The following is a 16704-nucleotide window of genomic DNA, read 5'->3' on the forward strand; positions in this document are numbered from 1 at the left end:
ATTTATATGTATCCCATACATTTTTCTTCTCTGCCACATGTCTCATCAGTTCATCTGACATCCATTTAACTCTAAACCTTGAACAATATTTCTTAGTTGGTACATAAAGCCTAGTAGCTTCCAAGATTCTTTGAATGTCTCCCATTTTGAATTTGCCGTTGGTAACACATCAGTTGGTCCCACTGTGTAGAATTTAAATACTGTCTCAAACCACCGTAGTCACCTTTACGAAAGCAAAAAGCGTTCCCTTTACCCCTGATGGTAGTTACCTCTTTGAGTAAATCCCACTTCATCACACTGTGAGCCACCTAGTGATTCCTTTATCTGCAGATTCTTAATGCATGAAGAATCACTACTGATCAGATCAAGAGTATTACTCCCTCTAATTGCCTCCTGAACATGCTAGTGTATGAGTGACCAACCCACAAATTCCAGTTGATATCCGGGAAATTAAAATCCCCCATTATAAGACTCTCTGATTTCCTGGCACACTCTATTTCCCTGTACAGTTTTTTATTATACTGCATCAGAATCATTAGGCCTATAACACACTCCTACTCTCAATTTTTATCTCCTAGTGCTTATGTCACACCAAACTGACCTTGACAGTACACTGTCCAGCGATGTCGACTGGCTGCACTTCCTTGGATTTTATGTGTTTCTTAACTAATAGCATAACCCCTCCTCCCTTCCTATCCTGTCTATCCTGCCTGTCTCCCCAAATTCCAGTTCTGCATTCCTTATATCTGTGTGACACCATGTCTCTGATATTCCAACAATATCTGCCTTTGATGTTTTGAGCAATACCTCAAATTCATCAAATTTATTTACCAAACTCCTAGCATTGGTGTACACTCAAGTATACATGCAACTGTTCCTATTCTTAGCTACCCTAACACAACCCATGTGTTTCCTTGTACTGCAATGAAATACTCTGTATCTTATTTTCCAGGCTGCTGCTCATTCCAAAGAAGCAGTGCAAGAATCACTTTCACCTCTGCCAGCAGCTACTGTTAATCTATTAGGCCTTGTATTCCCACCAAGCTAGCAGTTTTCCGACCCGCCTAACTCTGCCTCGATAGCATCAGCAAATATTCTTGCACCCATTCTATTTAAGTGTACCCCATCCCTGTAGGAACAGTCTCTCCCGTCAACAAGCACAGACCAGGCTGAAAAAAATTCTATCCCTTGAGCCTTGCACAGTCTCTCCAGGGCCGAATTGATCCAGAAGGCTCTCATCATATACTTCCTCCTATCGTGTCTGGGCAGAATTGCGGACTCTAACATTCAACCCTAACTCGCGACTGTTTTCAACATTGACTTGTTCTTGTTAAGTATATCTGCAGATCTCTTACTCTTAATGTCATTTGTTCCAACGTGTACAACAATATATCACCTTTTGTGCCCTTAAAAGGTGATATCAGCTTTACAACGTCATCAACTTTTGCCCCTGGCAGACATACCCTGGTCTTTTTCCACCTATCCTTCTTGCATAGTATATTCCCCATCTCCCGGACAGTAGAGTCACCAACAATTACTAGTTCCTTTGGTACCAGCGCAATCTGCCTTGGAGCAATATGGCGTTAGTTGCTAATGCTCCTAAAAACCAAATAACAACAACAGCCTGATGTACAGGAGTGAGCTGGGCAACTGAGAGCTTGATGGGCCCTCATATTAATTTCTTCTAGGGCATTTACACTACACCTCAAGCTCTCATAAACACCCATCAGAACGCTGAGGTGGCACCTAATTTCTTGACGCTCCTTGGCTAGATCATGCCCTGGTTTAGAAAGGTCAGCAAACATTTCACATTTCGCACATTTTTCAAGACTGTGATGTGTTGTAGAATCGCCCCCTTCGTTTCTCCCCCGAGTCACAGCACTCTCGCTTGCCTGTGATCTTTGCTTCACAGCTCTAGTCTGGGTCATGATTTCCGTTTAAATACAGTTTAATTAACAATGAAATTTAATAAGATTAATAATATTTTTGATTAATTGATAATACTATAATATGGCAACAGATTCCTAGTTGAGTGCTTCATATTACGCTGTTTAGTTTTACTTTATACCTTACGCTATCAGTTCGATATATATATGTGTTACGCTATTTCTTATCGACTATAATATGGCGGCTAGCTCAACAATATTGGCACCAACACTGGGAGTCGTAACTTCCAAAAATCGCTACTTAAATTCAAAATAAGAAGCTAATGAATGCTACTAAACTTATTTAATGTCTCTGTAAAACACAATGTAGTATGTTAATTTACAAAGAATATGGTAAAAATTAAAAATACTTATCCCTTTACAGCAGTCAAAAATCCACAGACTTCTCTCTTCTGTGACTAGAGTGCCATCTGATATTTTGTGGACATGTCCAATTTTATTTATATATATATATTTAAATAAATAAACAGTTGGCTTCCCTACCCTGCATCTCATATGCACAATCAAATTATAAGCTGCTCTTTTTGTTTTTTATAGGTTCCAGACCTAACACAGCTATTGGTGGAGTAGATCCTCTGCTTATGCAGCCCAGAATTCAGGTATGGCTTTCAGTTGCATTATTTACCCCAACCCCAGAATAGCATTGATCACATGATCATTAAATCTACTTTCCATGAGAATTTTTTACACAATTTCTCTGTTAAATATTCAGATATTTATTTAATAGGCAAAAATGCCACGAAATTGGGAATATCTTGCATGACATTCCACATGACAACAGTGGATTAATAATGCCTTATTTCACTTGTCTTAATTTCATTAATACATTTAGCTTCCTGTTCAGTGCCTTTGTGCCCAGCATTGAGCAGAGAGTCAGATGTATTAATTACTAGTTTGTGCATAATGCTTTTATCATTTTGTTATACAAATACTAAAATATATATATTTTTTTTGTAGAATATGAGAAATTTACATCAATATGATACCCTCCAGAAATTGAAAGATTAATGCAAAATGTTACAATAAAAAATCAATTGAAAACAATTCAAAAATTAATTAAAAATTCAAAAAACAAAAGTTAATTCAAGAACTTTAGTGTAAATTTTTAAAAATGATTTTCCTTCCTGAAGTTGACAGTGCTTTTCGACCATATGTCATGATCACAGGTATTTGTATTCCTATGATCACGACATACAGTTGAAAAGTATTGTTAGCTTCAGGGAGGAAAATTGTTTTTAAAAATTTAAATTAAACTTTTTGAATTTTTTTTTGAATTATTTTTTTAATTTTTAATTAATTTTTGAATTGTTTTCAATTGATTTTCTACTGTAATCATTTTCCGTTGATCTTTTATTAGTTTTAATTTCTAGAAAGTATCATACGGAAGTGTTCTGCTTATCATATTGAGGTCAATTTCTTTTATTCTTCTACAAATATTTATATCAACGTAAAACATATTGAGCATCATAACTCTGTTATATATACTACAGTCAGTCCTCGTATAACACGTGTTTACATTACACGAATTCGATCATACACGATTTATAAATAGGGGAACGATATCTTATATAACACGAACCGAATTCGCTTATGCACGATTCGCCTTTGTGTTTACAAGAAATGGCAGTCGAACGCGGAATCACCCCAACTGAACGCAACACGATAGGAATGAAGAGGAAATTCTGAAAATGTATTTGTGTTTTATATCAGTAAAGGGGAAACACATTTCACCATAATAACGTAAAATTCCAGCTATCGGTATTATTGCGAATGCAATTAGATAGAGTTTACTACCAGTTTATAACAGATTCAACTAGCAGAAACGCAACTGGAAATTGTTTTTATTGTTTTATGGTAGTAACCCCTAGAAACGTGCTTTAGTAAAATGTGAGGTGTTAATAGTGTATCTCTTCCTTTACGGTGTTGTTTATTCAGTTGCTACACGCACGCAGCTTTGTTTATGTGTATCAAACGTGCCTCCTCGTTTTGTAATTGTGCTTTATTCCCTAAAAATGAGTAAAATACTTAAAAGGTGTGAAAAGGAAGCGTCCTGGTGAAGATACTGCAGATTCAGAGAGAAAAAAAAAGAAGCAATATCGATAAACAGAGGTGGACTGGGTCAAAAATTCTTACCCGGGAAAATTTGTAGTGTCCCCACACTAGTGTTTATGGCCAAAATCACACCGGCCACCGGGGTTTTCCCGGTAAGGCTTATGGCTAGTCTGCCACTGTCGATAGCGGAAAAATATGAAACTGTGAAACGCTTTCAGCGAAATGAAAGACCATGTGATATTGCACATGCGACAGACCTAAATGAGGCAACGCCGAGAATTACAAAGAATGCAGAGAAAATAAAAACAACTTTCATAGCAGGAACAACTGAAAGGGTAATTAAAATCCATTAGATTAAGGCACAAAGAATTGGAAGAGATGGAACGGCTGTCATCTGTTTGGATAGAAAATCAAACAAAAAACAAGTTTGCTTACGATAGAAGCAAAAGCATTAGCAATATTTAATTAAGTAATAGTCGTAATAAAATACGTATTTTATTCGTAAAAAATACTTACGTATTTTTTATTATTTATTATTTTATAATAAAATATAATATAATAATAATAAAAAATATTATAAAAAATTATAATTTTTATTATGTATTTTAATCGTTATAAAATACGTAAGTATTTTATTACGATTATTTATTGTGTTTGGTAATGTTTTGGTTACAAATGTGTGTTCAATCTTGGGTGGTCGGCACCTAACCCTAATTTTCCCATAGGGCCTGTTATTTATATTGCACAATTTTGCATTGCAGGAGGGTTTCTAGGAACACAACTATCGTGCTATACGAGGACTGACTGTATAGAGAAGTTTTGTATATATTTATTACTGATTAGATTGGAACAATTTTTTTCTTTTTGGTAGTTGACAGTATACTGTTTTCTCCACTTCTTAAAGTGGCGCCTCCTTAGCCAGGTGGGAAGGAGCAGCAGTGCATAGCACACGCTTCTTGATTAGACCGGGGTTCGAGCCCATCACCACCAAATATGGAGGATGCGGAAAGGTCAGGGAATGACCACCGCATATCCCGAAGCAATATGGCCTGTTGCTAATGCTCATGAAAAAAAAAAAAAAAAAAAAACTTAAAATTGATCATTAATAATGAAGATAGCTTTTCTTTTTCTGTGATTTTTCCATGATTTGTAAGGTTGAATCCCAATTCAAACAAAATTTCAGTTTGTAAGTAGTGCAAATCATTTTCAAGGAAGATTTAATTGTTAAAGCTAACCCTTGTATATTGTTGGAATAGACCAGGGTATGTCTGCTTAGGGCACCTCCGTAGCCAGGTGGGAAGGAGCAGCAGTGCGTAGCACACGCTTCTTGATTAGACCAGGGTTCGAGCCCGTCACCACCAAATACGGAGGATGCGGAAACGTCAGAGAATGACCACTGCATATCCCGGAGCAATATGGCCTTAGTTGCTAATGCTCCTAAAAACCAAACAACAAACAAACAAACATGTCTGCTTAGAGCAAAATTTGATGAAATTGTAGATCAGCTATTATCTTTTTAGGACACAAAGATGATACTAATGGTATTAAAAGTAGATCTCAGGACTTACTTAAAAAGTACAGAACAACATTGAAAAAAATCTTGAGTTAGGATGATGATATTTCAGAGGTGTTTGCAATTCTGCTGATACACGATAGGGATATCGTAAATTAATTTGGAAAGTAATTAATGTTATTGATTAATTTTAAATTAATTACAAGGCTTGTGAGAGTACAATTTTTATCAGTCTGCTTTTTAACAGGAGAAACTGTTTTTACAGGGACAGGATACAATTAAATAGAAGGGGTGTAAGAATAGTTACTGATGCTGTCAAGGCTGTGTTAAGTACGTGGGAAAATGCTAGCTTGGAGGAATACACAGACTTAGATTAACAGCAGCCAGTAGAGGTGTAAGTAAGTCTTGTACTGTTTGTATTGGAACATGCAGCAACCTGAAAAGCAATCGGTGATTACAAGACCTACTGGGGTACTCGTGGAACAAGCAAATACATGATCTATATTAGGGATACTAAGATTAAAAATAGGTGCATGTATACTTGCATCTATGATAATACTAGCAGCACAGTAAACAAATTTTATGATTTTGAAGTACTGGTTAAGTCATTAAATGTGGACATTGTAGGAATATCAGAGACATGGTGTCGCTCAGACATAAGGGATGCAGAATTAGAATATGGAGAACACAATGTGTACAGAGAGGACAGGAGGGGTAGAAAAATTATGCTCTTAGTTAGAAAGCACAAAATATATGACAGTAAATCCAATTTATATCAGTGGGCGGTGCAATGTTGTACTGACCTGTTAAAAAGCTGTGAAAAACAGAAATGAGAGTAGAAATGTGATATTGGCTTCATGACTGTGATAAATATAACTAACAACTATACTGACAAATAGAAGAGGGCCAGTAAATCAGAATATCTTATGGGGGATTTAACTTTACAGATATTGACTGGAACTTTTGATTGGTCACTCACACAGTAGCAAGAGTTTCATGGATTTATTGGATGACTGTGTTTTGTACACCAGCATATCAGAAAAGCAATACCCTTAATCCTATATCAACAGCAACTTGTCATACATTAAAAATATGTAGATAAAAATATGTAGGTAAAACTGTTCTAGTGTTTACATAAGAAAAGATGTTTTTGCTACTTTTATTTGCTTTCTTTGCCAGAGACCTCTCGTAATCTGCCTTAATTGCCTAATCCATGATTGAAAACTAGGCTCTTATACCTATTGTAGGTTTCTATATCTTCTCATAGTTATAAGCATCCCAGGCATTTTTGTTCTCTGCACTAGTCCCATCAGTTCATCTGACATCCATTTAGGTCTAAGCCTTGAACAGTATTTCTTAGTTGGTATAAAAAGTCAAGTAGCTTCTATGATTGCTTCCCTGAATGCTCTCATTTAGAATTTGCTGTCAGTAACATTATCAGTTGTTCTCACTGAATAGATTTTAAAAACTGTCTGAGACCACTGCAGTCACCCTTATGCTCTTCCCTTTGTTGTGACAAAAGGAAGTAAATCCTATATCAATACACTGTGATCAGTGCCACCATGTATGTTACGTGGTAGTATTTAAGTGGTAGCATACTACCACTTTAATAGCTTCAAATCTAATTCAACAAGTACAGAACTAACACCACACGTCCAGTCTTGTAATCATAACCCACTCATCGATTCAGCCATCACAGTAGTCAAATTAAATTCCAGCTACAAAATCCTTGAAAACGAAGCCCTCGGCATTGAATGGTTTAAGCGCCATACATCACTCAATGTGTTAAACAAAAAGATTCCCACCAATTTCTTCCCCATTTGGAATTTAGCACATATTAAGTTTCCACGTGCACTGAAATGCATTTCAGGGAACCCAACCCGTATATAACACAAGCGTGCTCCCCCCCCCCCCCCCGGCATCTCCGTAGCCAGGTGGGAAGGAGCAGCAGTGCGTAGCACACGCTTCTTGATTAGACCGGGGTTCGAGCCCGTCACCACCAAATACGGAGGATGTGGAAAGGTCAAGGGAATGACCACTGCATATTCCCGGAGCAATATGGCCTTAGTTGCTAATGCTCCTAAAAACCAAATAACAAACAAAACATCTCTCCCCCCCCCCCCCCATTATAGCTAACTGAGGACGATTTGGAAAGTCGCTCGTGCGCGGCTATTAGCTTCTATTTTTCTTCATTTAATTTAATTTAATTAGGCAACCATAGAATGGAAGGTGCACTTTCCTTTCTTAAGAAAATTGTTATAGCCCATAACTTAGTTTTTAAACCCATAATCCCTGTAAGTTATTATAAGAATCCTATAACCACTATATATGTGATAAAACTCTCCACCAGCTAAGCGGATTACTATGAGGTGAGTGCTGAAAATTAAGCAAAGCTATACATACGATCTAGTGATTTGAATATGTAACTAATACAATTTACACAATAAAAACGACCTTTTGGAGAGTTATATAGCGAAAATTTAAACTTCCAAGGTCGTTGGAAATTTCAACTTCCAACGAATTACCAAAAAACATTGTGTGTTCACATTACGATATTTTCACGATAAGATGGTGTCTATGGAATGGATTAATATCGTAAAGCAGGGTACACTGTATTGTATAGCTATGTGTGGTTTGAAATGCAGTATTTATGAATGTTTTAACATTCATTTTTTGCAATTAATGTTCATATTTTCGATTTTGTTGATATTTGATACTTGAAAAAAAAAAGAAAAAAAAATAAGCTCGTAAAGCGGGAACTGCCTGTACTATACATCGATGAACCAAAACATTATGACCAGTAAGTCATTATGCAAATCGAAGCAACGGCAGGTGAACTATGGTGTGGGTCGGGACACAGTATAAAAACCCCTGATACTGAGCTCCATTAATCAGTGTTGCTCTTGTTCTTCAGATGGGAAAGGCAGCGGGCTTAAGCGAGTTATAATTTGGCTTAATCACCAGGCGACTGGGTCAGAGCATATCCGAAATGGCATGGCTGGTGGGATGCTGAAGGTCAGCCATGGTTAGTACCTACCGAAGGTGGTCTGAGGAGGGGAAACCCACGAACCGCCTCCGAGGTGTTGGACGACCATGGCTCATCGATGCCAGAGGTGAGCAAAGGCTCTCCCGGATGGTATGTGGCAACAGAAGTGCAACTGTGGTGCAACTCACCAGTAATTGGAATGCTAGTGATGGGAGTAATGTGTCACAACACAGTACATTGAACCCTGCTGAAAATGGGGCTGCGTAGCCTCGGGACACTCCGAGTGCCCATGCTAACCATGGTTCACCGGCGACAGTGCCTACAATGGGCACATGAGCATTGAAACTGGACCTTGAGTGATTAAAAGAAGGTCGTCTGGTCCAATGAATCACGTTTCCTGTTGCACCATGTGGACGGCCGAGTATGTGTGCGTCGTTTACCTGGGAAAGTGATGGCACCTGGATGCACCGTGGGATGAAAACAAGCCGGTGGTGATGGTGTCGTGCTTTGGGCGATGTTCTGCTGGGATACCCTGGGTCTAGTCATCCGTGTGCCGGGCAATCTGATGTCTACTACCTACCTAAACATCATTACTGACCAGGTACACCCTTTCATGGCAACCGTCTTCCCCTCTGGCAGTGCCGTCTTTTAGCAGTATAATGCGCCATGCCACACTGCCCGGATTGTTCGAGACTGGTTCGCGGAACATGAGGGATACTTTCAGGTATTGCCCTGGCCTCCAAATTCCCCAGACATCAATCCCATTGAGCATCTGTGGTTTGTGTTGGAAGAGCAACTCCAATCTCCAGCGTCTCAACCACAGACCTTACAGAAGTTAAATGATTTTGCTGGTTATGTGTTGGTACCAGATACCACAAAACACATTTAGAAATCTTGTAGCATTCATGCCTCACCGGGTACAAACTGTTTTGGCTGCACGTGGAGGTTCATTGGTGTATATCTAAGAATAATAATAAATAATAATAATACCAAAAAAAAATGAAAAATAAATTAATTTAAATTAATAAAATGAAATAATAATAATAAAAACAAATGCCGTGCCTTACAATACAGTAATAGGAATAACACATTTTTTAAAGGTTTTATTTTTTTAAGATAAACTAAGAAAAAAGCAACGGAAATGAAAATATTGTACAGTATATATTTTGATATATGCAATATTTTAGTATCACAGAAAAAAGAATTAAAATCTTAATATTTTATATTAAGATTTATAGAGACATAAAAACCATTAACTATTAAATAAATTAATCTAATTTAAAGAAAAAATCCAATGTTGTTTGCAGTTTTTGTCCTATATGCATTTTTAACTGCAGCACAGACATTATCAAATGCAATACAGCCAGGCCTAACATAAAGGAATGTTAATTGAACTCGCATAACATGAGTTCAGTTAACGCATTTTTCAGTTACCCCTATTTGAAAAAATATACCAATTTTCACTTTACACAATGCAAATTTCCAGTTAATGTGATCTTTTTTTTTATGTGATACAGTCAAACTTGGTTATAACGAGCATCAAGGGACCAACAAAATTTCCTCATTATAATTGTTACTCGCTATATCAGTGATAATGGAGATGGGAAAACCCCTGGGGCCATTAAACAATGAACACTTTATATCAGTGATGAGTTAAATCTACTCCCTATTTTTCAATTAGTCTTTATTTATGAATCTTAAAATTGATGTGTGTTTTAAAGATTTCACTCTGATATTTCTTAAGTTTCCCCTTAAAACACTAAATGTATCATTAAAAGTGTTATTGCCTGCCTCGGTTCCTTCAAAAACATTGACTAATGTGTGTCCATTGCACCTTGAGCTTGTGAGATTGTCGGCACTGATTCTGATTCACTTTCAATTGTCATCATATCATGATCAAAATCATTGTCTTTACCATTGTCGTTATTGTCACACTGTCACTCCCACTGTCACTCACACTGTCACCACGTTCTAACTCGCGAATAATTTTGACTTTTTCACGAATCGAGAGACACTTTATTTTGTTAGTAGACATGTTTCCGAAGGAAGGGTTAGTTTCTAACTTATTTTACTTTAAAATGATAAAATGATCTACATACAAAGTTCTTAGAAGTCCCATTTCCAAAATTCTTAGAAATCCCGAAATAAATTTATGGTTCAGTGAATACAAGACAATCTGTAAATAGGGTAATGCAAAAAGCAGAACGGCAATGCACCGTTGTATTGCCCCCAGAAGGACAAGGTCACAAATCGGCTGCTGATCCGATGCAAGTGGTTAAAGCTAAGTCGCCCTTTTCATTTTCGTCTATTCCAAGAATTGAGTCTTTTCGATTACCCAAGCAATTAAGAATGTTTGCATAGTTACCAAAATTTGCTCGGTATATTCGTGTAGTACGCTAGTTATAACAGTGAGCGATTGTATGGGAATATGTTTAAACTAAAATCATTATGGTTTTTTTTTCATTACAGCTGTGATCTTGTTATTTCTCTGCTTGTTATAACCAAGTTCGACTGTAGTTGAAAAAGATTTGAATTTTGTGCTAAGCTTACCATGTGTCAGACAGGCAATACACAAGTGTTTGCTTGCTGCACACCTCAGTGTGTTCCATCAACCATCAGAAGCAGGCATGTTACTTGCCTGTCCCCACTAATAAAGTCACATGCAGACTTGCATTTCAAAAATTCTAGTTTTTAAATGCAAAAAAATTTTAATTTTTAAATGAGTCAGGTGAAAATGTTACAGCAAAGGAGATAACTGTAAAAGAATTAGATGAAACCTTTCATATCACAGAGAACCTCAAACAAAAGGTTTGGGGTTCTCTGCGATATTTATTTTGTCAGGGCCTAGAGAAGATTGTTGTCAGTTATTGGAAATTGATTGATGAAAAAAAAGAAAGCCAACACTGTTCAAATATTTCTGTAACAAATAGTTTCTTCACTGTGTATTTTATGCAGTAAACATTTAATTCTATAATTATTTTCATTATCTTTTACATGGTATACAGTTAAAAAGTTATTTAAAAGATATTTTTAAAATTCTTTATGGACATTTCTGAAGGTCACGGACCAGTTAGAATTTTTTCTATTGATTATTATGTTTGATTAACGCATTTCTGTTTTGTGTGATGTGCTTGCAGGACGAATTAATCGTATTAATCAAGGCCAGCATGTAGTTGTTTCTTTATCAATGTTACTGCAGGTCAACATTCTCTATTGTGCTCAATAGAATTTGGGCATCTTTTTTAGATGGCTGTGTGTGTGTGTGTGTGTGTGTGTGTGTGTGTGTGTGTGTGTGTGTGTGTGTGTGTGTGTGTGTGCTTCTTCACTTTCTCTGTCGCTGGTAACAAAAACATCATCGTTTTGCTTGGTGCTCAGCAGCTTTTTGGTGTTGGCATTTCTGTGGTAGCAACTTCATCATCCACTTTCAGAAACTCTTCACATTGCCCATCAAAATCCATATGCTCCTTCAAATCTCTGCATTCCACAATGTTGCTATCACATTCGTCTGCTGGACCATGTTTTTCAATGATATTCTCTCCAAAGCCACTCTTTCTGAATAAGTTGATTATTACACTTGATGTAATACTGTCCTAAGCAATTACAGATCGCATCCAAGACATTCCAGTTTGGCTGCAAATTGTTCTCTCCTTCTATGTTGTGGATCAAGTACCTTATCAGGCTATCTCTATATGTTCTCTTGAGGTTATAAATAATGCCTTGATCCAGTGGCTGCATAAAACTGGTGGTATTGGGAGGTAAAAACAACAGCCGTATATTTGTCAACTTAAGTGTCTCGGCATAATGTACTGTACAATGATCTAGAATCATCAAAATGTTTCTTTTTTCTGAAGCCCTTCTTCTGTCCACTTTTGATTACTAAATTTTGACCATAAGTCAAGCACTTATATTCACCTCATAATCACAGGAAGTTGGTTAACTTCTTTAAAATATCTTGGCTTGGAAAACTTACCAATTATAAGTGACATTGTTTTTACTGCCATCTGAATTGCAGCATAACAGAACAGTGAGTCTTTATTTGCTTAATTTTCCACTATGATAAGACTCTCCTTGAACAGCAAATGTTTTGTTTGGCAGAAAACTATAAAATAAACCTGTCTCATCAAGATTAAAAATATCTTTTGCTTTATATTTTTCAAGAATGGACTATACAGAACACAACTAGTGTATAGTGTTTTATTTATCGATTAATCCAGACTAGTTGCAAACATTTCACGAAACCAAGCTATTCCTGTCTTTGGAGCCAGCCACTGCTGCTTTTGAAGTCACTAATTCCATGTTGCTGAACTAGATAATTTGCCTTTTTTTGCAAAATATTGGCAAATTAGATGCATGCATTTGTTGATACCACTCGAAAAGTTTTGTTTCAACCTCCTCGTGTTTTGCACCATGAATTCGTTTCCTGTTTTTTATTGCTGCTCTAATGTTAATTACTAAATTTTTTTTCAGTTTTTCAGCATTGTAGATAAAGGAATGTTGTATTCCTTTGCAATGTCTGTTTTACTTTGATCCATCCTATCAGCCTCTTGTATAATTTTCAGTTTAATTTCCAGGCTTAATTCCGTCCATTTACGTTTTGTCACCACAACACTGTTAAATGAGATTTAATACAAAAACAGTTCTATTGGCCTCATAATCACAGGAAAGTTGGTTAACTTGTTTAATTTTGAATTTTCAACTAATATAAAGATTGTACACATGTTCCAAAAAAGACATCAGCTCAGATAAAATGGCACAAAAATAGATTAGTGTAAACTGTAGCAAAAGACTCTTTGAGCTGGCATTACAATTGCAACTGACCTATGGAGAGCGAGGGAGTGTGTTTAAACAACTTGGAAAACTTTTTTATTCTTTTGTTAATTTAATAGCTCATCCTTCACAAAGATGCTTTTCAGAGTGCACTTACACAAAAGTAATTTCTAATAAGTCAGTGCCATCTTTTGGAAAGCAAGGAACTGGGTGGCCAGAGGCAATAATAGGACAGCTATGCCAAGATTTGTATTAAACATACAAAATAACAATATTTATTTCTCACAGGGAGAAAACAATTTGTAATAAATGAATATATTTACATAGAAAAGTCTATCCTTTCGCAGGGGAATGGTATGTGCTTCATATAAATGAGTGCTTTGTATAAACCAAGTTTGTATTATCGAGATTTTACTGTATTAATAATGGTATATAAGGCTTAATGTCTAAGTTTGCAGATGATACAAAGGTTGGCAGGGATGTTAAAGACAGGAATCAGGGTATGCCACTACAACAAGCTCTAGAAAAATTAGACAGAGTGGCTGAAAAGTGGCAGTTGGATTTAACACTGATGAACGAAAGGTACTGCATATGGGTAGCAGTAATCCCTGTGTAATATACCGAGTTTTAATGGAGAACAAAAAAGACCTGGGGGGGTAATTGTACAGTCAGAAACAAAATTCTCTGAACAGTGCAGAGAACAAAGGACAAACCACGATCAGGACAATTGCATGCAATAAAGGAAGCGCAAGATAAGACCATAATACTGATTTCTAAAAGCAGTTGACCACTAAATGCACCTGAAATCTGAACTGAGTTCAATATAAACAGAGAAACTCCCATGTCTACATCCACTGTAAAACTTTGTCATAAGCAAGCAGGGCTTCATGGCCACATAGCGGTCTGAAAAACCCTTATTAAAACTGGAAAATTGATATAAACATTTACCTTGGGCTAAGAGCCATCAACGTTGATACGGACGAATCCAAATTTGAAATTTTTGGATCCGAACATAGAGTTTATGAGAGACAATCAACTGAATAAAAAATGGTGCCACACTGTTTAGTTCCAAAAGTCAAGCATGGTGGTGGTTCCATCGTGATCTAGGGTTGGTTCTATTTTTCTGGAGTAGGTGATGTTGTCAGAATTGAGTGAATTTTAAGAAAAGGCTATAAAAACATTCTTGTCTGGACTTCAACTTTGTGTAAGAAATTTTATATTACAAGACAATGGCTCGAAACAACTCTAAACTGTGCAGGAATTTCTTAGCAACTAAACAACAGGAAGGCTTATTCCAAATCATGGTATGGACATCCCAATTGCCTGATTTAAACCCAATAGAGCCTTTACAGGATCATCTAGACCAGGGGTCCCCAAACTTTTAGAGAAGCGGGCCACGTATGAATTTTTGGAATATTTGGCAGGCCTGAGAAAATTACTAATTACTGAAAACTACATTTTATGCATAACTTTAGTGTTATGCAGAGAAACAAAAAATTTTATACCTACCTATATCTACACATTCAAAAATAAATTGATGGATATGTAATATAAAATATATCAGTTTGTTTATATCGAATTTTAATTATTACTTATTTATTGTACTAATCACAAAAATACAGTCAGTAATACAACAAAATTATAATTGATGCGACGAATGTGGCTGTATAGTGCGACTGAGTTTCATAATATCGGGTTTTAAAGTACTAGTTCCAATTCTTAAAAAGTCGTGTAAATGCGGGTCAGTTAGACGTGATTCTATTTTTGATTTTACATGTTTCATTTTTGAAAAGGTCTGCTCACATATACATGTATTCCCGAAAATTGATGTAACCTTTCTTGCAAAATTTTTAATTTTTGGATAATCTGACTCAGATAATGTTGAATAAAATTGAATTAGATTTTCATTTTTAAATATTGCATTCAGTGCATCATTAGATTTGAAGATCTACCAACTCTAATTGTAAATTCTCATCAACATCATTGACGGGTACATCAAACGGATTTTGAAAAGTTCAAACACCTTTGAATCATTTTTAAAATCAGAAAATCTAGCCACAAAATTTTTCTGCAACAAACTAACATTTTCAACAAAATTTTCAGTGGCAAAATTACAACTGGACATATTTTTAGATAAATTATTGCAACATGGAAAATGTGAAAAAATTATTCCGAAGTAGTTGACTTTTAAATAACTCCAGTTTTGTTTCAAATGCTTTGACATTATAATACAATTAATTGACAAGTTTGTCTTATCCTTGTAGTTTCTTAATAAGAATATTTAAGTGTTCAATTATATCTGTTAAAAAGACAAGGTTCTTCCATAACCATTTGAGATCTGACAGTTCTCATCTATTTCGATCCTAAGTTCAATTAGTAATTGAACTGTATATCTTTATCTTCACTCGCAACAATTGCTATTGAAAGATGTGCGAATTCACAAACTTTTTATATGAATTAATTTTGAACATCGGCTCCTAAATCTTCAATTCTTCTCAATACAATTGATGAAGATAAACTTATAGACACAAAATTCTTTACTTTCTTGGGACATACTTCGGCAATTGCCAAACAAATTTGTTTTACAAATTCTCCATTCTTAAAGGCCCTTCCTTCTTTGCAATGATTTGGGAGGCTCAAAAACTAGCTCTAACTGCAGATAAATTTTGATGAGTAAAAGTTATTTACTTATTTATTCAGTTGGAGATCATAATGTCGCCCCTGGACAGCAAAGTGCTAGTGGGGTTTACATTAGTGACAAGTCAGTAATTACAATAATGGTTGCAAGACTCAAGAGATAAATGATTAGTGTATAACAATAATAAAATAGGAGATTTATGGGAATAAACAAAATAAAAATAAATGTAATAACAACATGAGTAAATTAGATCAGATTAATTCGATAAATGAACAGAAATTGATCAATGCGATTAGTAGAAAGAAGTTTGAGGTCCATTTTTAACTCCATCATAAAAAGTGGCAATCGGCACATCCCGGGAAAAAAACAGCTTTCCAATTCGGCCTTGCCTCAAACAACGTGGGGTTTCTCTAATCTGTTGTTGACTTTGAAAAGTTTGGGTTTTAGTTCTTAAGAGCTTTTTCTGCAGCAAAGCCCCTTGAAATTTATCGTAATTTGAGGCATGTTTTGCGGTGTAGTGACATTTCACATTATATTCCTTGAACACCAACAGGGCTTCATTGGAAATAAGACAAGTGCAAGTATCGTTGAGCAGTGCAAAAGAGTAATTGAGCACTGCTCAATTAAAATGTGACACTCAGCATTAACTTTTCTTTTTTTTCGACATCAACTTCAACATGATTTTTATGGGGTCACTGGAATAAAAAAAAAATATACTAGTGAATATTGAAGTAAGCAAGCATTGACATGTCTTAAAATTTTATGAAATATTTTAACATAAATGTTATTATATTCATGTCAC

General features: G+C 35.8%; 1 protein-coding gene across 2 annotated transcripts in view; it reads left to right on the forward strand.

Annotated features, from left to right (window-relative positions):
• LOC150089566 (uncharacterized) overlaps nt 1–16704 on the forward strand; it is a 405025-nt gene that overhangs the window by 346500 nt on the left and 41821 nt on the right. For both annotated transcript variants that reach the window (XM_090389542.1, XM_090389543.1), the window contains one exon: nt 2484–2545. In XM_090389542.1, the coding sequence (XP_090245668.1) occupies nt 2484–2545 (62 nt within the window). The remainder of the gene's footprint in view (nt 1–2483; nt 2546–16704) is intronic.

This window comes from Mastigoproctus giganteus, chromosome 2 (genome assembly GCF_048544385.1).
Source record: "Mastigoproctus giganteus isolate SK-2022 chromosome 2, ASM4854438v1, whole genome shotgun sequence".
In the NCBI taxonomy this organism is placed as follows: Eukaryota; Metazoa; Arthropoda; class Arachnida; order Uropygi; family Thelyphonidae; genus Mastigoproctus; species Mastigoproctus giganteus.